Raw genomic sequence first — 27,594 nt, forward strand, 5'->3', positions numbered from 1 at the left:
GGGTGTGAGTTGGGAGCAGGGCAGTGAATTGGCGGGGGACAGGGCGACTTGGAGGCGATTTGTTTGTGGCCACCTCAAACGGGATTGAGGCGTCTGGCAATAGATAGATAGATAGATAGAATACAGTACAATATCCTGCAGTTGATGAGACAGTCATAGAATTACAGTAGCACCACAAATGCACTATACACCCACTGCAAAAAACATTGATACTCTTCTATATTTAGCTTGAAAACTTCAACTTAACATCTGTGATAGATGAAAACGTCACTTTAAAATGACGTTTTTGCCTATCATAGTTAATATTTTTTACCTTCCTACATCACTCAAGTACTTTACAGGCATCTTGGAATGTGTCAGGTGAAAAAATAATGCTAGTAAGTCATAGTGAAGAAACTGAGAATTTATGCAGCAGGAGCATCAACAACATTCACCCTCCCCTGACGAGAGGTTGGCGAGCACTGGCACATTTCATGCATCAGTGAGTCTGGGAGTGTCCAGGATGTTGCCAGATGTACATTAACAGTTGGATTAACTCGGGAGATGGTTGGAGTTAAGCCTGCCTTAAATGTGGTTTTCATAAGTCTCAGAGGGGTGATGGGATCAAGGTTTTTTGCGGAGGGTGTAAAGCTGTTGGATGTGTCATAGTAAGCAGTGGTAATTTGTATCCTGTATAATATACCATATTGTGTTACTCTACAGTGTTTGTTCTGATTGATGTTTTGGTATTGACAGGTTAGGAAGTACTCTGACCTAACTCCACCTGAACCAAGCAGTATCAAGGATATGTTGGACAAATTGGTGGTTGTGAAATTGAATGGTGGCCTAGGGACTTCCATGGGATGTCAAGGCCCCAAGTCTATTATACCAGTCCGCTCTGAGCTTACCTTCCTTGATCTCACCGTTCAGCAAATTGAGGTAAGGGAAGGAGGGTTAGCTGATTGGTTTACCTAGTTGTAGTATACTGTACAGGATTTGGGCTAAGCTCATGTTATCCTATCTCCAAATGTACTTTTATCTAGTTTTCTTATAAGAAGTGGATGTTCTGTGCCCTTACCACCACTTACTGTAAATTGTTCCATGTATCTTTGCTTCTGTATATGAAGCTAAATTTTTCACGTCATTGAGCAGTATACTCCTTTTCAGTTAATCTCATCCTCTTTTGTCCTTCCGCCATTCTTTACAATATCTGTCTGTCTACTCATTCAAATTTCTGTACACCTTTATAAATCTTCATTAGTGCTAAGAGGAATATTGCCAGCAGCAGAGAAATGATCTTCTCTGAGCTAGGGCTGTCCAACCTTAGTATTAGTCCAACCCCAATATCTGTGTCAAGTTTCCTTTCTGTCTCTCTGTCTGTATATCTGTAAACTTTAATCCTGGCCATGTGTGTGTATGTGTGTTCTTACCTACCTAATTGTTCTTATCTAATTGTATCTGCAGGAATGAGTCAAGCACGTTCTGTCCCGTGTACAAAACCATTTATATCATACTTATCCTTAAATTTATGAACAGTTTTGGCACACTTTCATTCGATAGTGCATTCCACTGATCAGTTCCCCTCTTTGGGAAATTGAATTTCCTTACATCTTTATCCAGTTTTTTATGCAGTTTTTTGCAGTGTCCTCTTGCTGATGCTTCCCCATAGGTTATATACTCATTTATGTCAATTCTCTGTGTGGTAGGTGGTGGCGACCATCATCCACTCACTTGATGTAGTGCTGCCTACTTCTTCCTTAGCCTTTATCATTCTTTTTCTGTGCCTGCCCTCCTCTCATCCTATTTCTCCCATCTTTCCTGTCACTTCTTATTGCTTTTCTTGATGAGTTTTGTACAGAGGAGCACATGACGGGTTCATGACCCCTCCCCCCCCTCCTCCTTTTTTTTTTTACTTGGTATTTACAGGTTGACCTTGTTTGGCAGGTAGTATGAAGTACACTCTTGAAGAATAAGATTAAGAAGAATATATGTTCAGATAGTTAGACATGTGAAGTGAAATTAAAATTCTAGGAGTTTAAATAGTGAGCAGTTGAGAGTCTGTCCCACTTCACTGGGCATGTTTTAGATGCTTCTCAGTGTTTTACTGTCTCTCTACTTTATGGACCCTACCTCATCCCATCCTTAGGTGGGGAAAAAAGAGGTCAGGATAGTGATGCTGTTACAACATGTGTAATGTAGGTGAAACAGTAATACTCCATAGTATGCAGGCCATTTATATTTTATCTTTTTCAGCACCTGAACAAGACTTATGGATCCAGTGTTCCTTTGGTACTTATGAATTCATTCAACACAGACGATGACACCCAGAAAGTTACCCGCAAGTATCAGGGATTCCAGGTGAGTGACAGCCAATATATATTTATTTGTTCTATTTTGCCAACAATATTTTAGATTATTGTAATGTTTTAAGTAGCTGTCTTCATATTTCCCATTTTTTTGCCAGTATGATGTAACTGACCATCCATCCATCCATCATCTAATCCTACGTTCCCCCATGAGGAACTTAGGAGCCCAGGGCTAGGCAAGTTGGTCCTGGCGATTTTAAGATGAGAGTGACCAGCCTCACTCATCCCTGAGTGGCATTACGTGAGCAATAAACCCCAACCATCCCTTGGATATATACCTTCACCAGCTCAGTCTGACTGGAGCACCATTGTTACTCACTAAACCACCAGGCACCAAAATTTGGTTTTATGGTTATTACCCAGCATAGTAAATGGTTTCCTGGTGTACAGGAAACCATTTGGCATGTCACTCAATGTAGAGTCACCTACAGGCAGAAGGAAGAGGAAAGAATGAAGGCACACCCTTGAAGTATATCACTTAATCTTTCAAGCTAGCTGTACAGTAGCCAAACATTGTAATCCAGAAAGGGTTGGCCACATATGAATAACCTCATTATGACCCTCTCCACAGCAATCAGGCTTCCCTCTCTCCAGTTCATATTCCTCTCTCCCATGTACCTGTTCTTCTCTCTCTCTCTCTCTCTCTCTCTCTCTCTCTCTCTCTCTTTCCCCGTCTTAATCAGGGTGAATAATACTAACATTGTAAATTGGCAAGCTAAATCTGATTAATCTGCAAATCAGAAGGAAAAATTGTCTGGTACTTGGAATCTCTTGTGGTAGATGGGAGCACGCACCATCCACTCACTAGATGTAGTGCTGCTCTCGGGTGTCTACTGTTTTCCCTCCTCCCTCCTTTTCTTCCCTCCTCTTCAGTGTTTCTTTACTTCATTCTTTCCTCGTCCTTCTGCCTACGGGTGACTTTACACTCCCTCTTTTGTCTTTCTTTACTTCATTCTTTCTTGTTCGTTCTGCCTATGGATGACTCTACACTGAGTAACAAGCCAAATGGTTTCCTGTACACCAGGAAGCCATTTACTACATGAGATGGTAACCATATAACCAAATTATGGCGCCTTGTGGTTTAGTGGGTAATTGCGACACTGCAATCGGATTGAGCTGGTGAAGGTTTACAGTATATCCAAGGGGTGGTTTGGGTTATTGTTCATGTAATGCCACTCAGGGATGAGTGAGAGTGGTCACTCATCTTTAATGTCAGGACCAACTTGCCTAGCCCCAGGCTCCTATGCTTCTCATGGGGCAATGTAGGATTGGATGATGGATGGATGGATTGGAATCGCATCGGAAGTGGCTGAGTAATGATGAAAAATAAATGTTTTACCCAATGATCCTGGAGTTCTGTACAGCTTCTAACACTTGCATTATTCCTAAGGAGTGGAGACCACTATCTGTCCACCTCCTAACCTTAGAATCTCTTTCCTCAGATCCATCTTGAATCTCCCTCTTGTACATTTTTCCTCCTTTTTGTGCCCTTTTCAATACTTTCTAGTAACCTAACAAATGGCTATGTGTGTTTCTGATAACATAACAGTATGTATGTATTTAATGGGTATAAATTGTTGTGAAAGGAAAATTTGGGTATTCAAGGGGGGTGCCCAGAACCAGTTAGAATAAATTTCGTAGGTTTCAGTGTTGCGCAGTTTCATTATCATACACTAACTAGGCTCAGTACCAGTTATGCATGATATTCAAGGGTGCTGTACAGTATATGCTAAAGAACAAAGATGTGAGTGAAAATAAATTGTGATCATTTCAGAACAGCTTTAAGACCTAGCCTTATTGATCGATGATTAAAATTCAGTAGCATTAATTTTTTACATTTTAGAGGGATAAATTTGTTTTACAGTATATCCCCACAGTACATGAGTTCCGAGTACGCGATCCCCCTTGTACGTGAGGACCAATTTTGTGTGTGTGTGTGTGTGTGTGTGGGTGTGTATTTTTTATTAGTACATGAATTGAACTCCTTGTAAGTGAGACGGGCAGCGAAAAGTGCCCCAAATCCGGGGTTACCCCGAGTACGCAACATTGCCCCCCCAAGAAGCTATAACAGGTAAAGGTCTATCTATTTGTCTATCTATTGCCAGACACCATAATCCTGTAAGGGGTGGCCATTTGACTTTGAGTTATTGGTTTTACGGTGAGGGGCATTAACTCTCCACCAACCCACTTGTTGACACGTAGGGAGCACGTATGGGTTGGTTATATGGTTACTACCCTGCGTTGTAATTGGTTTCTTGGCTTACAGGAAACCATTTGTCTTGTCACACAATGTAAAGCCACCTTTAAAGGAAAGAAGAGCAATAAGAAGTGACAGGAAAGATGGGAGAGATAGGAAGAGAGGAAGGTAGGCACAGAAAAAGAATGATAAAGACTAAAGAAGAAGTAGGCAGCACTACATCAAGTGAGTGGATGATGGTCGCCACCACCTACCACCAATGATTTACCTAGTAAAGCCATAATCTTGTAGGTTTACTTTATCTTAGGTAATGTCTTAGATAGTTTCCCTGTATACTACAATACTTAGGTCTGAAAGGCGTCTCAAGGGTTACCCATGAAGGGGGGTGCCGCCCATATGTAATTTTTCCCATAAGTTTATGTACTGTATTCACAGTACGTGAATTCCTAGTACGTGAAGTCCTCTGCTGCCCATATAGGCGCGTACTAGGGGGATGTACTGTACCGGTATTTAAATTTGTTCCATTATTAAGTTGCTGATGGATTAATACCCATTTACTCATGATTCACTTTTATGTTGTTTTGGTCAGAATTTTTTTTTTTTTTTTTTTCTCAGTATGTACTCAGGTAAATACTGTACCCTTTCAGGAATCTTTGAAATTTTTTAGGCCTCATTATTTTCTGTATTTTTGAAGTAAAGTCTCAGAGGATTGGAAGTCAGGCATAATTTTTCCCTCATACAAAAGAAAAGAGGAAAAAGAAGTGTGTAGTAATCAGAGGGGCATTTGTCTTCTTAGTGTAATAGGAAAGTATATGATAGGATACTTATTGACGGAGTTAGGGAAATAACAGAGGAATTAGTTGGAGAAGAACAGGGAGGTTTCAGGAAGGGAAGAGGTTGTGTAGATCAGATTTTCATTCTTAGATCTTTAGTGGAAAAGTTTCTAGAGAAGGGAAAAAAGTTGTAAGTGGCCATCATGGATTTGGAGAAAGCATATGACAGGGTGGATATCCAAGGATTGTGGAAAGTATTAAGAATATATGGAGCAAATGGGAAGTTGCTGAATGCTGTGAAGAGTATGTATCGGGGTGCTAAGGCTGCAGTGCGTGTCGACAATGAATTGAGTGAATTTTTCTCTTTGAAGGTAGGATTGAAATAGGGATGTGTCATGTCTCATTGGTTGTTCAGTCTGTATATGGATGGGGTTATAAAAGAGGTACAAGGTAGGGCAGTGATGTTGGAGTGCCCCTAATGAGAGAGGGCAGTGTGTGGATATTTTCTGTATTGTTGCTTGCAGATGAGGCTGTGTTGTTAAGTGAAGACAAAGGGGAGCTGGAAGGCTTGGTGAGTGAGTTTGGAAGAGCGTGTAGGAAATGGAATCTAAAGGTGAATGTAAGGAAGACTAAAAGTTATGGTCTTCGAGAGAAATGAAGTCACTGAATATACTGTACAGTGAGGTTGGATGAGGAGGAAATGGAAAATGTGAGTGCATTTAAGCACTTGGGTAATGTGATGAGTAAGGATGGAAGTTTAGTGGGTGAAATGCTTGAAAGGGTACATCAAGGAAGAACGGTTGCTGGTTCTTTGAAAGCAATGATAAGAAACAGGGAAGTGAGCATGGAAGTGAAAAAGTTACTGCATGACAGAATTGTGATACCATCTCTAACATATGTAAATGAAGCTTGGACCATGTTGGAGGGACACAAGTCAAGAGTGAGGACAGTGGAATTGAGTTATTTGAGAGGAGCATATGGAGTCACATGGAGACACAGACTGACAAATGAGGAAGTGAAGGAGCTTTGTGGTGTGGATGTGGATGTGATACAAAGTGTTAGGAGAAACACATTGAGGTGGTTTGGCCATGTGGAGAGGATGGAGAGTGAGAGACTGATGAGGTGAATGTATATGAGTGAGGGGGAGGGGGGTAGAGGGTGGAGGAGGCTGAGGATGAGATGGAGGGATGGAGTGGAGAGGTATATGAGAGAGGGGGGAGTGAGCTGGGAGCAGAGCAGTGAAATAGCTGGGGACAGGGTGACATGGAGGAGATTTATTTCTGGCCACCCCTTGTGGGATTAAGGCATCTGGCAATAGATAGATGTGTCACACTCATCTCCCTTCAGACATCATTCCTGTCTAATTTGTCCCTTCACCACTGCTGTTATATTTGTACCCAATACATATATGCTCAATGCATTGCAGGTCAAGACATACACATTCAACCAGTCCCAGTACCCACGCATCAACAAGGAATCACTCATGCCCGTAGCCAAGACAGCTGGTCCAGATACTGATCTCGAGGCGTAAGTTCTGTGTCATTGTTATGGCCCCAGCCACATCTGGACGTGAACCCAACAAACTTCAAGCTGAAGTCATCCTTCTCCTGCAGCCCACTTTCCTCCTTTCAGGGGAAAGGGAGTTCAGGGATATTTGTATAATTGGGCAGCAGAGCCAGCCAGTTATATTGGTGCCAGCATGTGAAAATATTCCTCACCAGTAGTATAGCATTCACCATATTATACAACATAATGCTGAACAGTATCATTCAGCAAAATACTGAACTGTCTGAAAGCTGGTGCTTTAATATCAAGTACTGTAATATCAGGATGAACCAGTTTCCTTTTTTATGAGTCATCATATACTTAACCCGTTAACTGCTCCATACAGCCTGGGCTGTTCTGAGTGCGACTGCTCAATACAGCCCTGGCTGCGCGGGTGAATTTCGAATATAGGGCCATGGTGACCAAGGCCAACCCATACAAGCATGTTTGAGCCTTCAAAACTGAAACTGAAACCGAAAAAGAAAACAAAAACCATAGCCTACATTCCAGTAGGGAATCAGACACTTTGATGTTCATCCATGGCTTTACCAAGGTAAATATTGAGCTAATATTTTGTTACTACTGTATATACTTTGGCATGTGTTCTCTCAATTCCTAAGACAAAATTTGGCCTTTGGGAAATTTCATTTTTACCCCTATGTCTGTGCACCAAAGGACATGATAATCGTAATATGGAATGTAAGGGGAGCGAATGATGAGATGAAAGAGAAAGAGATTGTCCAGGTGCTTCAGGGTGCGAAAGTTGATGTATGTGGAGTAACTGAAACTAAATGGAGAGGTGAGAGTGTCAGAGAATGGGAGTATGGATAGGGTATATGTGCAGGAGTAGGTGAGAATGAGAGGGAAAAAGGAGGAGTATGTATAGTTGTAAGTGCTCATGTAATGCCACACAGGGATGAGTGAGGCTGGTCACTCTCATCTTAAATATCGGGACCAACTGCTTAGCCCCGGGCTCCTATGATCCTCATGGGGCAATGTAGGATTGGATGATGATGATGATGATGATGTAAGTAAAAGATGGAAGAAGAACATGAGAGAGTATGGATCAGTTAGGTCAAGGATTGTGTGGGTAAGATTGAAAGTTGGAATACAAATGTGGGCGATTGTGTGTGTGTATGCACCAACGCAAGATCGTGCAAGCAGAGTGAGAGAAGAGTTCTGGACAGTTGTGGAAGTGTGCATGGAAAAGTTTGGAAGAAATGAGAGAGTGTTTTTGATCAGTGATATGAATGGTAAAGTAGGGAATGTGAAGGTGGATGGAGTAGTTGGTGAGTGGGGTGTGCCTGCTGAGGTAGATGAGAATGCCAGTGCGTTAGTGGACATTTGTGCTGGGAGAGGGTTGGTGATAGCCAATACCCTCTTCAGGCACAAAATGATCCACAGGTATACATGGCGAGTGATGAAAAGGGTGGGTGGTGAACTGAATGAAAGGAAGGCAATGATTGATTATGTGTGTGTGGATGAAAGGATGCGAAGATGTGTAATGGATGCGAGAGCATATAGAGGTTGGGGGAGTGGACTTTCTGACCACTACTTGGCAGTGGCCAGAATCAAGATCCAAATAAAGTGGAGAAATAGAAGAAGGGAAGGATGGGAAGAAGGAGTATTTGCAAGGAGAGTGGAAAGGTTGCAGGAGGATGAGAAAAAGGCAGAATATAAGAGAGAAGTGGAGGAACAATTGGACAAGTATGAATTGGAGCAGATGGGGGACGTGGAAGGTATGTGCAGGATATTCACAGAAGAAATATGTGCAACATGTGATGTGGTGTGTGGGATGAAGAGAAGACGGAGGGGGGTGCAAGGAACAGCGTGATGGAATGAAGAGGTGAAACAGGCTGTGGCACAAAAGAAGAAAGCATACAATGAATGGATGAGAAATAGGGGCTTGGAAGAAGTTGAGAGGTGGAAGAGAGAGTTATGTGTAGAAAGGAAGAGAGAGGTGAAAAGTTTAGTAAGAGAGAGTAAGAAGAGAGTGGATGAGGAATTTGGAAGGAATTTGAGTGTAAAGTGGAGGGACTGAAAGAAAATGTTCTGGAAAGAGGTGAAGAGAATAAGACAGGGTGGAAATGAAGTTAGCAGGGGAGTGAAAGATAAATATGGTAGATTACTAGTGGAGAAGGGAGGAAAAAGTGAGCAGATGGAGAGAACACTTTAAGGGATTGTTGAACATACAGGATGGAAGTAATGCGAGTATAACTGGCTGGGGAATGGCTGGGAGAAGGAGGGAGGTGAGAAGACAGGAAGAAATCAGTAGGATAGAAGTTGTGGAAGCAATGCAGAAAGTTAAATTGGGGAAAGCCCCAGGAATTGATGGAGTGTGTGGTGAAATGCTGAAGCATGGGGGAGAGATAGTAGTAGAATGGATGTGGAAGATGTGCAGATTGCCCTGGGAGGAAGGTAGAATCCTGGAGGATTGGAAGTCAGGTATAATTATTCCCTTGTACAAAGGAAAAGGGGGAAAAAGAAGTGTGTGGTAATCACAGGGGCATTTGTCTTCTTAGTATAATAGGAAAAGTGTATGGTATGATACTCATTGACAGAGTTAGAGAAAGAACAGAGGAATTAGTTGGAGAAGAACAGGGAGGCTTTAAGAAAGGAAGAGGTTGTGTAGATCAGATATTCATTCTTAGATCTTTAGTGAAAAAGTTTCAAGAGAAGGGAAAGAAGTTCTATGCGGCTTTCATGGATTTGGAGAAAGCACATGACAGGGTGGATAGACAAGGATTGTGGAAAGTATTAAGAATATATGGAGTAGATGGGAAGTTGTTGAATGCTGTGAAAAGTATGTATGATGGTGCTAAGGCTGCAGTGCGTGTGGATGGTGAACTGAATGAATTTTTCTCTTTGAAGGTTGGGTTGAAACAGGGATGTGTCATGTCTCCATGGTTGTTCAATCTGTATATGGATTGGATAATAAAGAGGTACAAGGTAGGGTAGTGGATGTTGGAGTTGCCCTGGTGAGAGAAGGTAGTGTTTGGAAACTCCCTGTACTGTTGTTTGCAGATGATACTGTGTTGTTGAGTGAAGACGAAGGGGAACTGCAAGGCTTGGTGGATGAGTTTGGGAGAGTGTGTAAGAAATGGAATCTAAAGGTGAATGTAGGGAAGAGTAAAGTGATGATCTTTGAGAGAGGTGAAGTCAGTGAAAGTACAGTGAAGTTGGATGGTTAGGAATTGGAAACTGTGAGTACGTTTAAGTACTTGGGTAGTGTGATGAGTAAGGATGGAGGTTTGGAGGGTGAAGTGCTTGAAAGGGTACAACAAGGAAGAAAGGTTGCTGGTTCCTTGAAAGCAGTGATAAGAAACAGGGAAGTGAGCATGGAAGTGAAAAAGTTACTACATGACAGTATTGTGATACCAACTCTAACATATGGAAGTGAAGCTTGGACGTTGTTGGAAGGACGCAAGTCAAGAGTGAGAGCAGTGGAAATGAGTGATTTAAGAGGAGCATGTGGAGTCACATGGAGAGACAGGCTGACAAATGAGGAAGTGAAGGAGCGTTGTGATGTGGATGTGGATGTGATAGGATGCGTTAGGAGGAATACGCTGAGGTGGTTTGGCCATGTGGAGAGGATGGAGGGTGAAAGACTGACGAGGTGAGTGTATGTGAGTGAGGTGGAGGGGGGGAGAGGGAGGGAGAGGCCGAGGATGAGATGAAAGGGTGGGGTGGAGAGGTATATGAGAGAAGGGGGGTGTGAATTGGGAGTAGGGCAGTGAAATGGCAGGGGACAGGGCGACGTGGAGGCAATTTGTTTGTGGCCTCCCCGAACAGGACTGAGACATGTGGCAATAGATAGATAGATAGTTTGTGCACCACGGACACCTCCAAAAAACCGCAATGAGCAGTTAACGGGTTAACTGTTTTCCTCCAAAAACAGGGGGGTACTGCTAGAATGGCCAGTGAAATGAGTCATAATTGGTCTTTCATCATTCAAGCCTTCATAATATCCACTCCACCTCATGAGCAAACAAAACTATCTACACCTTCCTATCCTTTGTGCATGTGCCTCTCAAAAGACTGTGGAGTAGAACCATATCATCAAATGTTACTTCATTTTTGAAGGCTCCAACATGCATGCATGCGTCAGCCTTGGTCACCTACTAGTGGCTGTTCATGCTGCTTGATCTCTGGCAGCTTCCCTGTTCAGTCCTTTATCCCTGAGGTCACACTCAATGACCTCATCCAGGTTTTTTTCAGTCTACCTTTCGCAACCCTACCTCTAACATTAACACTTCTCACTTTCCACATGCAATTATCATACCGCATCCTCTCCACATGTCCAAACCATCTCAATCTACCTCTCATCACAACACTCCAGTCCCATGCTGCCCCTCAACTCTTCCATCATAAACCTAGCCCTCGCATGCCTCACTGATGACTCCACTCTTCACCTTTCCATTCGGTTCCCGCAATGTTCATCTCAACAGTTACTTCAACAAACAAGAGATGAGGCTATGGCACGTCTAATGTCTGACTTGGCTCTTAATCCTGACTGAGGTAAAAATAATCTTGGTGTTTTTAATGCATCAAAGACTCAGTTCTTACACCTATCAATTCAACAAATTCTTCCACAGGTGTACCCACTAATGTTTAATAATATTCAGCTTAATCCAGCATCATCCTTGAACATGCTTGGAGTTTCATTCACTCGGGACTTATCTTGGAAAGATCATATTACAGCACTTGTAAAATCTGCCTCCGAGAGATAAGGTGTGCTAAGCTGACTCCATTCTTTCTTTACCCCTGCACAATTGTTGACTCTGTACAGGGGTTTTATCCGCCCCTGTGTGGAGTACAACTCGCATGTGTGGGGAGGTTCCCCACATACTGCTCTTCTTTATAGGGTGGAGTCAAAGGCTTTTCATCTCATTAACTCTCCTCCTCCTCTTACTGGCTCCCTTCAACCTCTGTCTCTTCGCCGCACTGTTGCAACTTTATCTTTTTTCTATCACTGCTTCAATGGTCACTGCTCCTCTGAACTGTCAGTATGCATTGCTCCACCTCTACAACGGGCGTGTAGCACCTGTCTAGCAGCAAACTCTCATCCCTTTTCTATCCAGCTCTTTAATGCAAGAGTTAACCGTTACTCCCAGTCCTTCATTTATGCAACAGGTCAACTCTGGAACTGTCTCCCTCTGTCCGCATTTCCTTCTTCCTACGATCTCCAGTCTTTCAAACGATCGTGTCCAGGTATCTCGAAAGATTGGATGTAGAATTTGGCTCTCTCATATTTTGTTTTTCTCTTGGATGGAACAGTTATTGCGGGCTCATGGCCTTTGGTTCCTTCTTCCTAACATTAAAAAAAAAAAAGTCAGTGAATGACACTGCTGGGAGGTACACATCTGACAATGACTGGGTCTAGGCAGCATCATCATTCCAAACGTCTCTGAGGCCCCAGCAACAGTAACAACAGCTCAGTCATGATAATGCCTCTGAAGTCAGTGTATCCCCCCTCAAAAAAAAAAAAAAGTGTAGAGAGACTATATGCATGTCCTTAGTATGTACTATATTTATCATTGCTGACTGAAATTAAATGTTGTTATTGGTCTAATGCAGTTGGTATCCACCTGGCCACGGTGACTTCTACTTGTCCTTCAAGAACTCAGGCCTCCTTGAGCAGTTTATTAAACAGGCAAGTCCCCTCAGTGCATTGCAGGAATCATGAAGAAATTTATTTTGTATTTATCATAATGAAGTTTATTTTGTATTTAATATTTTTTATATGTAATAGTAGTACGATACCTGCAGTATATAATGAAGGATGTCTGCTACAATCAGAGCACAGTTCATGTAGGATTTTTTAATTATCGCATGCTTCAAATAAATTGCTTCAGATCTGAAAGTTCTGTCATTAAATACAGTACTGTATTTATAAACTATCAAGGACAATTCATTTGTAATTTACTGTGCTCTGTACAGTACTCTGTAGCAATAAAAGAACTTAGGAAAAGGTAATACATAACAAGAACTTAGTTTATTACATCCTGTTTTTAGCCTTTCCACTACAGTAATAAGTTTTACGTTGTATTCTTGCTGTCTTGAGGTGATGATATTCCACTTTGTCTGTGCATCTATCATATAACCCTACATTGCCCCATGAGGAGCGTAGGAGCCTGGGGCTAGGCAGTTGGTCCTGGCATTTAAGATGAGAGTGACCAGCCTCACTCATCCCTGAGTGGCATTACACGAGCAGTCAACCCCAACCATCCCTTGGATATAAACCTTCACCAGCTCAATCCAATTGGAGTGCAATAATTACCCACTAAACCACCAGGCTTCAAAATTTGGTTATATGGTTGCCACCCAGCATAGTAAATGGTTTCCTGGTGTACAGGAAACCATTTGGCTTGTCACTCAATGTAGAGTCACTCACAGGCAGAAGCAAAAGGAAAGAATGAAGGAAAGAAAGACAGAAGAGGGAGTGTAAATATTCCACTTTAACATATCAAGATGAAGGTATCACATACAACTTTCAGTAACCTCTTCTTAGTTAGGGGTCCACACAAAGTTTTATAAAATCATCTGGTGGTTGCCTGAGTGAAAACCCTTCATTCATCTTGCTGAATTTGTTTATTTTGGTCTTTTCCTTCCCCAGGGTAAAGAGTATGTGTTCATTAGCAATATTGACAACCTTGGGGCAACTGTTGACCTGAGTATCCTGAGTTTTCTACTTGGTGGTAGTGAAGGTGGCAAATGTGAATTTCTTATGGAAGTAACGGATAAGACCAGAGCTGATGTTAAGGTAAGAATATATGATTATTCACATGAATGAATAAACTATTAAGTGAAATACAATACTGTCATGACCTGCTAAACATCAGGAAAACAATGCATAACCAACAAAAATCAACAAAAAAACTGATGACTGTTTGAAAATGTGTCTTGTGTGACGATGATTGCTCCTGGGGCTCCAAAAAAATTCCACAGCCAAAAATATGCCACCGGAAATTGGTTATATTGATATAAATGGTATACCATCATATTTGTTGATGTTTATACTATAGGATAAGCTAATAAAAACACATAAAACTGATAAGTAAAAGTACAGAGATGCAGCAATAATAAAGTGTTCTATCTATCTATCTATTGCCAGATGCCTCAATCCCGTTTGGGGTGACCACAAACAAATCACCTCCAAGTCGCCCTATCCCCTGCCATTTCACTGTCCTCTTCCCAACTCACACCCCCCTCTCTCATATACCTCTCCACCCCATCCCTCCATCTCATCCTCGGCCTCCCCCTCCCTCTTCCCCCCTCCACCTCACTCACATACACTCTCTTCGTCAGTCTTTCACCCTCCATCCTCTCCACATGGCCAAACCACCTCAGTGTGTTCCTCATAACGCTTCCTATCACATCCACATCACAACGTTCAGGAGTAAAACTTACGTTCATGGAACTTCCCACCATCCTAGTGCAAAATTTTGTCAGCACCTTCCAAGAGTTAAGCACATGTCTAAATGCAGAATTTCATGGTCTTTCTCATGGTCGCTTCAGAATTTTGATATGACCAATAGTATTCGAATAAATCACAAAAAAACTTTAACAACTCACGAGTCAGTGCTATCAGCACAGAGGAGAGCGACTTCTTCCTTATCTTTCTTTTTGTCACTTTGACTACTTCTTCCCCAGGGTGGTACATTGATTGAGTATGAGGATAAACTTCGCCTGCTTGAGATTGCCCAGGTTCCCAAGGAACATGTGGATGATTTCAAATCTGTCAAGACTTTCAAAATCTTCAACACCAACAATCTATGGATAAAACTAACTGGTGAGTGAGAGAGAGGAAGTTTGAGAGGGTATGAGTGTTGTATAGTTGGGTATAACAGTGAGTGGGAAATGAAGACAGTGAATGTGAGATGAGAAGATTGTGAAAAGATGAGGGGAGAGAAAAATTAGATTGAAAATAATGCAGAGGCTATTTATCTCATGATATCTCTGTGGTTTGTTTTTATAAATAATTGGAGTGACAAGATAGTTACAGACAATCATCTGTCATAACTTCACTTAAACTTGGTGCAGTTTTACCCTTTACTCTTATTAGTAAGAACATTAGTAATGTCAAATCCTTAAAGTGTGTTCATTTATTGTTTTTTTAACTACTTATTTGACGTACAGTCAAGTCGTCTAATCCACAGCTATATGGTTCTGAACCACTGCCGTGCTTTAGAAATTCCGTGGTTGATAAATAACATAACTTATGGGAAAAATTAATTATGGTTCTGGCCTCTTGGACAAGTTGCCACATATCACCCTACCTACACCCAACTAGTCACCAGTGAACACCAGCACACACTCAGATAATTATTCAGTGCATGTATTACTGGGAATAATGACTATACATATCAGATAAACAATATGAAAGGGTCTTACCTGACTCCGACTGATGACAGTGGTTAAGTGGCAGGGATGGGGGTGGGGGTTCCGAGGCTAGAGGCAAACTAGGGCCTCTCAGCATGAGGCAGGTGTGGTGGTGCCTCATGCTGCTGCTGCTGCCTTAGCCCTGCTTCTTCCTCCTCAGCCTCCCTCAGGTACCCCTCAAAGTCCTCTGCAGAGATAACTGAAACGGTGTTGTCGTTGTTCTCAGCTGTCTCCATGTCGTCTGGTGAGTGCGAAGGGCCAGGCTGTGGCTCAGGTTGTGCTCCTATCTGGGCAAAGTAGCAAGTGATCAGCTCCAGGGATAAACAATGGAGGGAAGTAGTGCATACACTTGCCGCTAGGGAAGGGTTATAATTGGCTTTTCATTGCTTGTCATGCATCCCTGTGAATGACTGATGGTCACGGTTTGTGGCACAGACACGCACCCTGGAAATGTCAACGGAAATGCGTCACTTTGGTGCCAAAAGTCAGTGCTTAAGCATGTAACCTTGGTTTCTGCTACTTTCGGTTCTGAGCGGAACCATGCCGCCGATTACAAAACTGTGGGTTAATAAACACGCGTTTTGTGCGACAACTGTATTTTAAAATTTCATTCTTGGTACCACAAGAAAAATTTATTTTAAGAGAGTGCACTAATAATAATGGTGATAGTGAAGGTTGTGTTAAACTTCTCCAGTTTGAAAGGTTGCTCCTAAGGTAAATAAATTTATCTGTAGATAGCAAAAGTATCCAAATAATATACAGTATCACTGGTTAATACGGTGAGCTGTTGGCCATTTCTAGTGCATTGATAATTTTTAACTCTTGCAGCTATAAATGAGATCCTGAATGAAGGAACAATGGACATGGAGGTGATCATTAACCACAAACACCTTGACACTGGACTGAACATCATCCAGCTTGAGCAGGCTGTTGGAGCTGCCATAAAGTCATTCAGTGGATCCCTGGGTTAGTGCAACGTTTTATGCTGTTGGTGATGATAGTGTAATTTGGAAAGCAAAAGCCAATTAATATCGGTGTCAGAATTGGAATAGTAAAATTTTGCCAATACTTAGTGTTGTATTGGAATTGGCTTTTTCTAATGTGATTTGTGCTTTACAGCATGCAGTACACATCCTGGATAGATATCTAACACTCTTCTCCAAGAGAGTGAAAGTATGTTTTAAACACCACATTATTTCCTTAATTGATCAGAGTTGTTTGATACTGGCAGTGTTAATATCACGTTAACTGCAGACGATAGTAGGAACTAGTGACCGTCCCCATCCTACCTACCAGTTAGCAGTGTTAAGATCGCTGACTTGGATTAATGATGGTGGTGTAAGAGTTAGATACATTTGATTCATAAATACAATCTGTTCTTGTAACTTTGTATTCATTACTGATCGGTACAGTGTGTACTGTAAACTTTAAAGTAGGCAGTACACAACATGTAAAATGCAAAGAGCACTTCATTATGGGCAAATTCTGTTAAATATGGAATTAGGTCTGTCGATAACTTTTTTTTTTTTTCCTCCATTGCCATGAAATCATTGTGATATAGATGATACCACCACCACAGTGATCATCATTGTAATCGTCATCATCATCATTTTAGTCATCATGAGCCTGAGTCAATTCATGGTTGGACAAAGGCTTCTCCCATCTTTTTCCACCCTCACTACTGTGTTGGTTGTCAGCTTGTTCTAGGCAATCCCAGCAGATTTCTGGTAACTGCAAATACCATTTAATCATCAGAGGCTAGACACAATATACCAGTATTTAGTGAAAAGGAGGAATGATTGGCTTGATATAGATCAAATTGAAAATCTACTGTAATAATTATTCCTACACCACAGATTGTGCTATCATGTACAAGTATTACCATTTTCATATTAATTATTAACTGTTGACCAATTATTGTATGAAAAGAACTGAAATTCTCACAACAAAAGGCAAATTAAGATTATTAGTTAGTTTCTTCCCGGAATGGGTCAAAGCTACAGTGTGAGAGCTACAGTGGTAGTTTTCATGATAAGATGATGCTTGTTTCATACTGAATAAACAATTCATATGCCAGAGAATCATATATGGTATTGTTCAGGTACATTTCAGTCTAGCATGCGAGGTCTGAGTTTTGGTTTTAATGATAGCCATAGTAAATATTTTAAATTGAATCATAAATTGTCAGCAACCTTATTATAGTTCGTTGAATTCTTCATTTGAAAATTTATACTATAGAGAGCACTTGTACTGATACATCAGAAGTGCATCTTTTCAAGTGCTGTTTTTAACTGGACTATCTGTGATGCATTTTTCATTACTAGAAACCTTTCTAAAATGCTCCGTGCAATACTTACATTTACGGGCATGGAAGCGCGACTCCCTTGAATAACTTCATTCTGACTTCAGGCAACATTTACTGTAATTCGTACTCCTGACCTGTATTAGCTACATATATTTTTTATGAAATCTGTCCTTCTTCATCATAACTAACTGTTTGAACATTAACATTTACTTGGTTTGTTTAACAGATGATGATTCATGTAACAAAAGACAATTTTTCTCAGCAATTAACTAATTGCTTTCCAGCCAGTATTGTGTGTTGTGGAAGGAAGACAGTGTTATAAAACACACTCTTAAAGGGTAGCGGTAAGACTAGGCATTCATTAAGGTTTTTATATCCAGTTTGCTGATACAGAGAGGACATACCAACATTGGTTCATTATCAGCAAAACTGACAATATTGGCAATATATTGGTTCATTGAATTGTTTTGACTACAGCGCTGATCACGGAAACGATGGAGTTTAGTGTAGGTGTAAAATATTAAGTTTACTGTGGCTAACCCCAGTACAAGGATTCCCTTTGAGGAAGCATGGTCTCATTTTTTTATGTTTTTTTATCTGTTCACCCATTTATATTCACCTGTTTGCATTTTACAGGATTTGAGTGCAATATTTGTGTTGTCCTGTGTCCTTCATTACAGCTACAGTATTCAACTTTCCCTTGAAAGTATAGATAATCTTTAACACCTATCTCACTCATCAAATTGGTCCCACTTAGCTGTACAGTATAGTATTTCTGTTTGGAAAGCTATATTTTCTTATATCACCCAAGCACCCAGGCAGCTTAAGTTTATAACCATGTCCTCTTGTTCCTCCACCATCACCTGTGATATTTATATAAAGTAATCATCTCCTTCAGTCTTTTCAGTACTATACATATACAGTACACTTATACAGCATGATTGTGTCTCCTGTGTCTCATCTTTCTTGCAACATAGATAGTTACAGCCTTTGTAACCTGTCTTTATTATACTCTACTGTACTGCAATTCTCTCAAGTTGGTGTCATCTTAGTGGCCATTCTTTAAACTTTCTCTAATTTATTGATTTTTTGTTTATTTTTTTTTTACAGAAGATGAACAGAGGAAGGAAAAACAGTTAAAATAATAATCCATACACCAGATTACAAGTGTCCCTCCATCCATCCATCATCTATTCCTGTGTTGCTCCATGAGGAGTGTAGGAACCCTGGGCTAGGCAAGTTGGTCCTGACATTTAAGATGGGAATGACCAGCCTCTGTCATCCCTGAGTGGCATTACATGAGCAATAAACCCTAACCACCCCTTGGATATAAACCTGAACCGGCTCAATCCAATTGGAGCTCCGTTATTACTCACTAAACCACCAGACGCCATAATTTGGTTATATGGTTACCACCCAGTGTAGTAAATGGTTTCCTGGTGTACAGGAAACCATTTGGCTTGTCACTCAGTGTAGAGTCACCCATAGGCAAAAGAAAGAGGAAAGAATGAAGGAAGGAAAGATGAAAGAGGGAGTGTAAAGTCACCTTTAGGCAGAAGGGGTAAGAATGAAGGAAAGAAAGACACATTATGTTCCATGTCATTTTCTTTCCATTGGAAGAGGTGGATGAAGAAAGTGAAGCTATGCATACTACTGTAGTTAGAGAGTAGGAAAGAATAAGTTAAGGGTCTGAAAAAGTTAGAGAAGACTACAAATACAAAATGAACTTGAGATGAGTCTGTCAGATAACTGCAGTTTCCTGTTAGGAAATTCCCTAGAGAGATCATGGCATCTGAAAAGAACATGGCATTATCTTTATATATTAATGCTATCAGCTTTTCTGTATTTTCAAACATAATTTCCACCCTTAAAGGTATCAATGTGCCACGATCAAGGTTTTTACCAGTGAAGAAGACAGATGACCTCCTTCTCGTCATGAGCAACTTGTATCGTCTCCAGCAGGGTTCCCTTGTCATGTCACCCCTCCGCATGTTTGACACAACTCCACTTGTCAAACTTGGTCCAAACCACTTTGGCAGGGTCAAGGTTTGTTTATGTGCAGTGGTCTCTAAATACTGTATAAAGAGACCATAAATCTGTTTGCTTATACCATACTGGCAATATTTAATATTTTATTTATTTATTTATTCATTTGATACCTAAGAAATTGCAGCTATGGTTCTGTTGACTGCCTCAAACAATTTGTATGTGTGTGCGTGTGTGTGTGTGCGTGTGCATGTGTTTAAAAATAATAATTGTCTGTCAAGATACTATCTCATCATTGCCTAAAGTCAAGAAGAGAGGTGCTGAAACTCCACCTTGTTTGGCAGCTATATGAGAAACTGCCCCAGAATTTTGCAGAAATTGGACTAGACAATGCACAGTGGATGATGCAAGAGCCGTGATTTGTACGTGGCCTGTGGAAATAGGTTTCCACCAGGATGTACGTTTCAGAATCTTTTTTAAGAGCATCCTAATGAAGATCCACAGTGTTCCTATTCATTTTGTCTGGCATTTAATAACCAGCTCAAACTTCCTTCCTGGCATACATACACAAGGGCAGTGGAATACCTACTTCCCAGGCGCTCATATCTCCGACTAGAAAAGTTCTTCTAACAAAGACTGGCCCCTGCTGAAGGGGGTATCACACGGGCCCTGAAATCGTGATTTGCTGATGGAACGCATTCCTGGTTTGCTGGAACCAGGCACAGGCCCTATCACACATGTTCCTCAAATGCTGCCAATGGTCAGCAAAAATGTAAACAAAGCATACTGGAGTCTGTCCCACCGTCTCACACGAGTCACACGTATCAGATGCAATGTGGCTTGTCTGTCCTATCCCTGTTTTCCCTCTTCATCTGATTTGCCACCTTAAATATCTTTCCACACTATTTAGGTTATCCAGTACTGAAGTAACTTTTATGCAAAGTTGCCACATGAGGAAAAAAGTACCGTAACGCAACTTCACCAAAAATGGTCAAATATTTACCTATTTTTCTACCATTTATTACTAATTATGCACTTGTAAGGTAATTTTCTGTCTCTGTAACTACTTATCTTTGGTGTAATCCAGAGTAACTTCATAGTGAGCTTCACTTTCACTTTTGTTAGTGTGTAGTGGACTGCACTGTGGCTCACTATCGTGTTCTTATGCGCTATTACATAATTATTTATTGTCTTACATACTGAAACAGGGTATTTATACTTATCATTTTCCAGAGCATTCAGAGCTGTAATATGCTCTGATGTTTGCTCATAGTGTCACTTTCACTTTTATGTAGCCCACTGGCCACTGCACTGTCACTCACCATTGTCTCCATACTCACAGTTTCATTAATTCTTTTATTTTCTTACATAATGAACCAGGATAGTAACACATATTTACAATATTTTTTTACTGTTAGAAGCATTTGGAGTTGCGGTGAGCACAGAAGCACTCTACCATACAAAAGACAGACCTTTCACTCAGTACACATAGTCTCATGTGCTCCAGTTTTAGTACATTGTCTCCTCATTTTTGCCTCCTCCTGTTTGGAGTTACCATCAAGTGTCACTGGATGGTAAGTGGTCCCACTTGTGTGGTTTGGCGTGGTTCCAGCCCAGATGGGAAGGGTTATGGGGGGATAGTTGAGAGAAACAGGGCAACATCCAAACACAGTGGTGGCTAGTGGGTGACTGAGTAATGCAACACTTTCAGGCTGGGATGGGAGTGGGGAAGACCCGTGTGACCCATTTGTCATGCATAATGAAGAGTTAGGCAGGAATCATTGTGAAAAATAAAAAAAAATTGTGTCTTCTGGAAGAACCATTGCAACCACCCTCACAGTCTAAGTCTCTAAGAGCTAATAACACTGAAAGGCACAGAGTTGCTGATTTTCATTATTTCTGTCCATCTGTACATTTTTTTATGCTGTACATTTTGAATTTTTGTGCATATAATTGTATGGGTATATATATATATATATATATATTATATATACAGTATATATATAATTTTCAGAATTCACGGACATGAAATTCATGTAAACGAAGGGTTTGCTTTTGCTTGATAATACCCCCTCCATGATTATCAAGTATGCAGTGATGAGATAGTATGATGGCTTGCACAATATGGCTCTGTGTTCATACTTTGTTTTCCCATGTAATTTCTTCAGCACAAGGATTATATCCCTGTAAACTGTGTGCTGGAACCATCAAGCATGGTGGTACTCTCCCATGATCACTACATTTGGATCATGCACTCTCTCTCACCCCTACTGACCCATGGCATATGTAGTTTCAGTTAGGATTACAACTAGTACATATGGTTTTAGTGTTTTATAAAGTCATTACTTACATGGTTATGGTCATTGTGGGATAGGGTGAGTGACATCATATATGTTGGCCAGTTGACAATGGTGTTTGCATGCATGCTAATATTATATCACAGTTAAAGTCATTGTATGTGGTTGGAAGGGTTATTGTATGTTGTCAGGTACAGTATTCACTCACATTTTTATTCTGCCCAGGAATTCCTTCGTCGATTTGCCTCCATCCCGGATATGCTGGAGCTGGACCACCTTACTGTGTCTGGAGATGTCACATTTGGCAAGGGAGTCAGCCTCAGGGTATGTATTAGATATTAGAGGCTTCACTTATGTGGATACTAGTTCCTTTATTTTGATCTATCTATAGCCCAACGCCCTAATCCCGCAAAGGGTGGTCGCAGACAAAACGCCTCCAAGTCGCTTTGTCACCCACCATTTGACTACCCTCCGTCCAACTCATCCCCCCCCCCCTCCCTCATATACCTCTCAACTCCATCTCTCCACCTCATCCTTGGTCTACCTCTCCCTCCCTCCACCTCACCTACATACACCCTCTTAGTCAGTCTTTCATTCTCCATTCTCTTCACATGTCCAAACCACCTCAGTGTATTTCTCCTAATCTTCTCAACCACATCCACATCCACCCCACAGCATTCCTTCACTTCGTCATTCATCAACCTGTCCCTCCACGTCACTCCACATGCTCCTCTCAAGTAACTCATTTCCACTGCTCTCACTCTTGACTTATTCCCCTCTTGCAAGGTCCATGCCTCGCTTCCATACGTCAGGGTAGGGATCACAATACTATCATGCAGTGACTTCTTAACTTCCATACTCACCTCCCTATTTCTCATCACTTATTGTGCCTTGGCAACCTACCAATCAACATTGCGTCCGATTTCGTGTATAATATGATACCCGTGATTCATGTATATGTTCTTGTTTAATAATATTCGTGTATATTTGTGTATAAAATTATGATTCGTGTATAATATGATATGAAGTCAGATGCTCTGTTGACTGGTTGGTTGCCAGGATACGATAATTACACCTTCAGACTTGTTCATCACGACTGTAGTAAATGGCTATCATAGTAGTCTCCACGTTACCCCATTACTGTATTTGGTTATATGGTTACTACCCAGTGTTGATATGGGCATTTGTGGTGCGTTTATATGGAATTACAGTATTGTAAAAAAATGTATAGATACTGTTGTTTACATTTTAGAGCCAGGATTTCTTTTCATACAATCCATTATCTCCTCTGTTTTTTTTTTTTTTTTTTTTTTTTTTTAACCTCTAACCCTGAATTTTACTTACCCCATGTTTTTCTTTTTTCCACCTTGTCCCAGGTTCTCTTGATCACTCTCTCACAGTTGCTGCCATTCATACACATTTTCCTTCACTTGCAGGGGACAGTGATCATCATAGCCAACCATGGAGACAGAATTGACATCCCACCAGGAGCCATCTTGGAAAACAAAATTGTATCAGGAAATCTGCGTATCCTAGACCACTAACCCAGCCTGTAGTTGTTGTTAGTTAATTGTTGTTGTTGTTGTTGTGTGGGGGAGTTTGTGCAAATGAATTTTATTTTTTGTTGACTAGTTTCCTCCAGCCTTTTGGTATTACAGTATTCCAAATTCTGTACTGTACTGTACCATATTCAGCACAAAACAAAAAATCAATACTTGATTAGATTTTATGATTAATGCTGCATATAATTTAATTTTTGAGTTTGTGATGGCTTATATTTTATCTATTTAAATTGTATTCTTTTTAGTTACATCCCATGTGCCAATGTTTGTTACCAGGTTGAGTGCACTGCCATGTTATAGTTCTGTTACTTATTTTTATTTTCCCCTGTAGAATTAACTACTCATAGATAATATTAGTGATCCACTATGCCTACTTGATGCACATAATATATTTTTTCTTAACCCCTTCATGCACCTAAAGTTTTCTGTACATGTGTGTGACATGATAAGAGAAAATGCTGCGAGGGCAGCCTGGACTCACACACAAAGGAAAACATTCCCATGGCTTTTATTTGCCCCAGAAATTGGTTATATTGATATAGATTATATACCATCATTTTCGTTGATGTTTATGCTATATGATAAGCTAATAAAAACACAAAACTGGTGAATAAATGTACAGTGAAAGTACCAAAATGCAGTGAGAATAATATGTTTCCACAGTGAAAATAAGTTCTCAACACCCTACCGCAGTATTTTGGCAGCACCATGCAAGAGCCAAGTATATGTCTACATGTAGAATTTCACAAATTTTCACTTGGTGTCTTTAGAATTTTGATACGACCAAGAGTTTTCGAGTAAATCGCTAAAAATTGCGCACACGCACCTCTTCCCCCACTGAAAGCCAAGAGAAAGCTCACTGTTTGAGAGTGTTGTCCTTGAAGTAGACATCCTCCCCTATGATGCAACAAAGATTGATGCACATCGTGCTAAAATTTAATTGTTGGTGAATATTTTTGTCAAAAATTACCAAATCAGCATCCCTTCAGACCAACACTGACAAGTGCATCATAGTGTGTCATCAGTTCCTCTTCAGCCTAACACCATTTTGACTTGTGTTGCATCATCGTGCGTGAGGGGGTTAATCTCGGTCTTATCATATGCAGTTGCTTTTCAGCAAAGGTAAGCCATAGTATAAATGCTCAGGACATTTGCCACATGACAAAACTCTGCTGTATGCTTTGTTGGAATATTCTTGTTTTATAATTACATTTTAATGTGCTTCCATGTCAACTTTGTGTAGGAATTTTATATGTTCTAATTTTGCTAGAAAATTTGCTTAATGCTACTCGCTAACTACCAGTATTGTGTTGTATTGAAGTGGGAAGAATGGGAGTACTGGGATAGGCAACAGTCTTATTCTTCAAAATGAGATGGGTAATATAAGTTAAAATGCTAAAGTAAGTGATGGGTGGGTGGATGGATGGATGGATGGATGGACTAAGTATAAAATTGTTGATCTTGTTATAACTAAAATAAATACTGGAGTAGATATTCTGTTTTGACTGTTAAACAGTTTTTTATTGTATGTAACATGATGAATCACATTTGTTCTCTCGCATAATCGTCAATCAAAACTTAGATATTCAAATTACTTAAAGTACAATTTGGTGTTTAATCCTTAAACAGCTATTTTGTATGTACTGAGTATGATGAAAAAAATCAGGGAATAATTAACCTAAATGCAAGCATGTACAGCCCTTCAGAACAAAATGAAATGAATACCTTCATCCATGTGAAATAACACAGGGCTCCTTTGCCCTTTGATTTCTTGGATAACTTTCAGTTAAACAAAATTTCATGTTACTCTACACTGACAAGCTAAATGTTTTCCTGTATCACAGTAATTCCATATAGTCAAATGATGCCAGATGGTCTAGTGGATTAAGGCACTCCAACTCGATGAAGACTGTAAGGGTTTCCATCTGAGGGGTAGTTGGAGTTTATTGCTCACATAGTGCTACTCAGGGGAAGGTAAGGCATGTATGTGAGGACTGAGTTGTCTAGCCTCAGGCTTCTGTGCTTCTGTTATATAGGGCAAACAAGAATTGAATGATCTGTATCCCATGTATACCATTTTATGCACACTGTCTTCTCAGTTCTCATCTCTTTTGTAACCTCATGATTAATTAGCATTGATATCCGGGTTGTTATGATTTAAATCATATGATCTAAATCTTGTGATTTAAATCATTTTAAATCAGAGTGAAAAAATCATGATTTAAATCAAAGCATTTTTTTTTATATAAATAGAGTAAAAATGAAGAAGACAGAGAATATGATGGATGTGTATTGTACAGATGCATGAAGTCTGCTTGGCCTGTATTCTTCCTGTACTGATCTTGATCACGTCAGGCACCAGTGATTGCCTTTTGTTACAAGGCAAATATTAAGAAACAGAGGAAAGGCTCTTTGATAATAACAATAAATGTGATTATATTCACTGTTAACATATGAACTAAGCTCTTCTTTGAATACACAGTAACATGATTCAGTCTAATGATTATGATCCTAATTTGACAAAATATAAAAGACAAGTTGGCAACTTTCTTCAGTTTCTGACAGTGTGAGTAACCTCCCCCATACCAAGAAGTGCTAGCCTGTGGTTCACTACCTTACTCCCACTTCCCATTCACATTATTATTTTCAATTTTATTCATCATCATTCATCATCCAATCCTACGTTGCCCCATGAGGAGCATAGTAAGTCTGTTTATTTGGACAGCGATATATAATCATGCTTAAAGGATGCACTGCAGCAGGTGGGAGGAAAAAGACCCAGTATGGTACTCTTTTGACAGAATTCCAAAAGGCGCAAACAGGGTTGGGGAAAAAATCACAGATTTTTTAAAAATCTGATTTAAAAAAAATAATAAATAAAAAAATAAATAAATAAATAAAAAGAAATCAATTTTTTTATTTTATTTTTTTGTATTCTGTGATTTTTTTCCAACCCTGATTTACTGTATATTATAAAAAAAGTTAGTGGTAGGTGGGGTTGCTTACAATCCACTCACTTTGTGTAATGCTGCTCTCAGGTGACTGCCCTTTTGTCTCTTTCTTCTTTCCTTCCTTCCTCTTCTGTCTTTCATTCCTTCATTCTTTCCTCTTCCATCTGTTTGTGGGTGACTGTGCACTGAGTGATAATGGTTTCCTGTATGCCAGGAAACCATTTACTCTGCTGGGTGGTAACCATATAACCAACTTATGGCACCTGGTGGTTTAATGGGTAATTAGGGCACTCCAATCGGATTGAGCCTGTGTAAGTTTATATCCAAGAGGTGGTTGGGGTTTATTGCTCACGTAATGGCACTCTGGGATGAGTGAGGCTGGTCACTCTCATCTAAAATATCAGGACCAACTTGCCTAGCTCCCAGGCTCCTATGCTCCTTGTAGGGCAACACAAAATTAGATGATGAAGATGATTATAAAAAAGTGTGCAATAGAAAATTACAAACTGGGAAGGCATACTGTATTGCTTATGTAAAATTTGTGTTATCAGTAATTGTGAATGACTGACTGGCAAACCTTTAAGCTAATTGTGCCTCATACACTATGTACCACAGTGCAGTAATCTCATAATGGATAGTAAGATTTATTGAAAGCAATAAGTTTGATATATTGTAATTTTTTATACAGTGTATGTGCTTGACTAAAAATTTTATGAAAAGTATTCTTTGAACAGTGCATTTTGTTTGTGAGAGTAATAGTGAGGCTGTTTAGTTTAGAATGAGTGTACTTTTGTAAAGAAGTACTGAAATATGCAAGTAGCTGATTAAAGGTATTGACAGTGAAGAGATTGTTTTGCACTCATTATGTACTCATATATATTAATTAAGACTAGATTTTATAACTATACTCTTTTTACTCTAACTTGGCCTAAATTTCCATCTCTCCATCTTGAATGTTGAGTTGTACCAAGAGATGAGAATATAATACTAGTGACAAAAAAGTTTGTGGTGGATGGGGGCACCCATCATCCACTCACTTTGTGTAGGGCTGTTCCAGGGTGACTCAACATTGAGTGAAGCCAAATGATATCCTATAAGTCAGGAAATAATTTAATATGCTGGGTGGTAACTGTGTAACCAACCCATACGTGTTCCCTTCGTGTCAACGAGTGAGTTGGTGGAGGGTTAGTGTCCTTCCCCAGAAAAGAACAAGCTAAAAAGACAAATAAATTACTTCACCCGCACAGACCT

The 27,594-nt window shown here is 40.2% G+C and overlaps 1 protein-coding gene across 3 annotated transcripts in view; it reads left to right on the forward strand.

The window, feature by feature from the left end:
• LOC145391493 (UTP--glucose-1-phosphate uridylyltransferase-like) overlaps positions 1-27,187 on the forward strand; it is a 66,966-nt gene extending 39,779 nt beyond the window's left edge. For all 3 annotated transcript variants that reach the window (XM_080266108.1, XM_080266109.1, XM_080266110.1), the window contains exons 3-12: positions 736-918; positions 2,233-2,337; positions 6,742-6,842; positions 12,438-12,513; positions 13,477-13,623; positions 14,514-14,652; positions 16,071-16,208; positions 19,421-19,593; positions 22,056-22,154; positions 23,267-27,187. In XM_080266108.1, coding sequence (XP_080122234.1) covers positions 736-918; positions 2,233-2,337; positions 6,742-6,842; positions 12,438-12,513; positions 13,477-13,623; positions 14,514-14,652; positions 16,071-16,208; positions 19,421-19,593; positions 22,056-22,154; positions 23,267-23,374 — 1,269 coding nt within the window. In that variant the 3' untranslated portion in view covers positions 23,375-27,187. The remainder of the gene's footprint in view (positions 1-735; positions 919-2,232; positions 2,338-6,741; positions 6,843-12,437; positions 12,514-13,476; positions 13,624-14,513; positions 14,653-16,070; positions 16,209-19,420; positions 19,594-22,055; positions 22,155-23,266) is intronic.
• The last annotated feature ends 407 nt before the right edge of the window (positions 27,188-27,594 follow it).

Source organism: Coenobita brevimanus, chromosome 18 (genome assembly GCF_032717465.1).
Source record: "Coenobita brevimanus isolate Jiangsu-jjx chromosome 18, ASM3271746v2, whole genome shotgun sequence".
Taxonomy (NCBI): domain Eukaryota; kingdom Metazoa; phylum Arthropoda; class Malacostraca; order Decapoda; family Coenobitidae; genus Coenobita; species Coenobita brevimanus.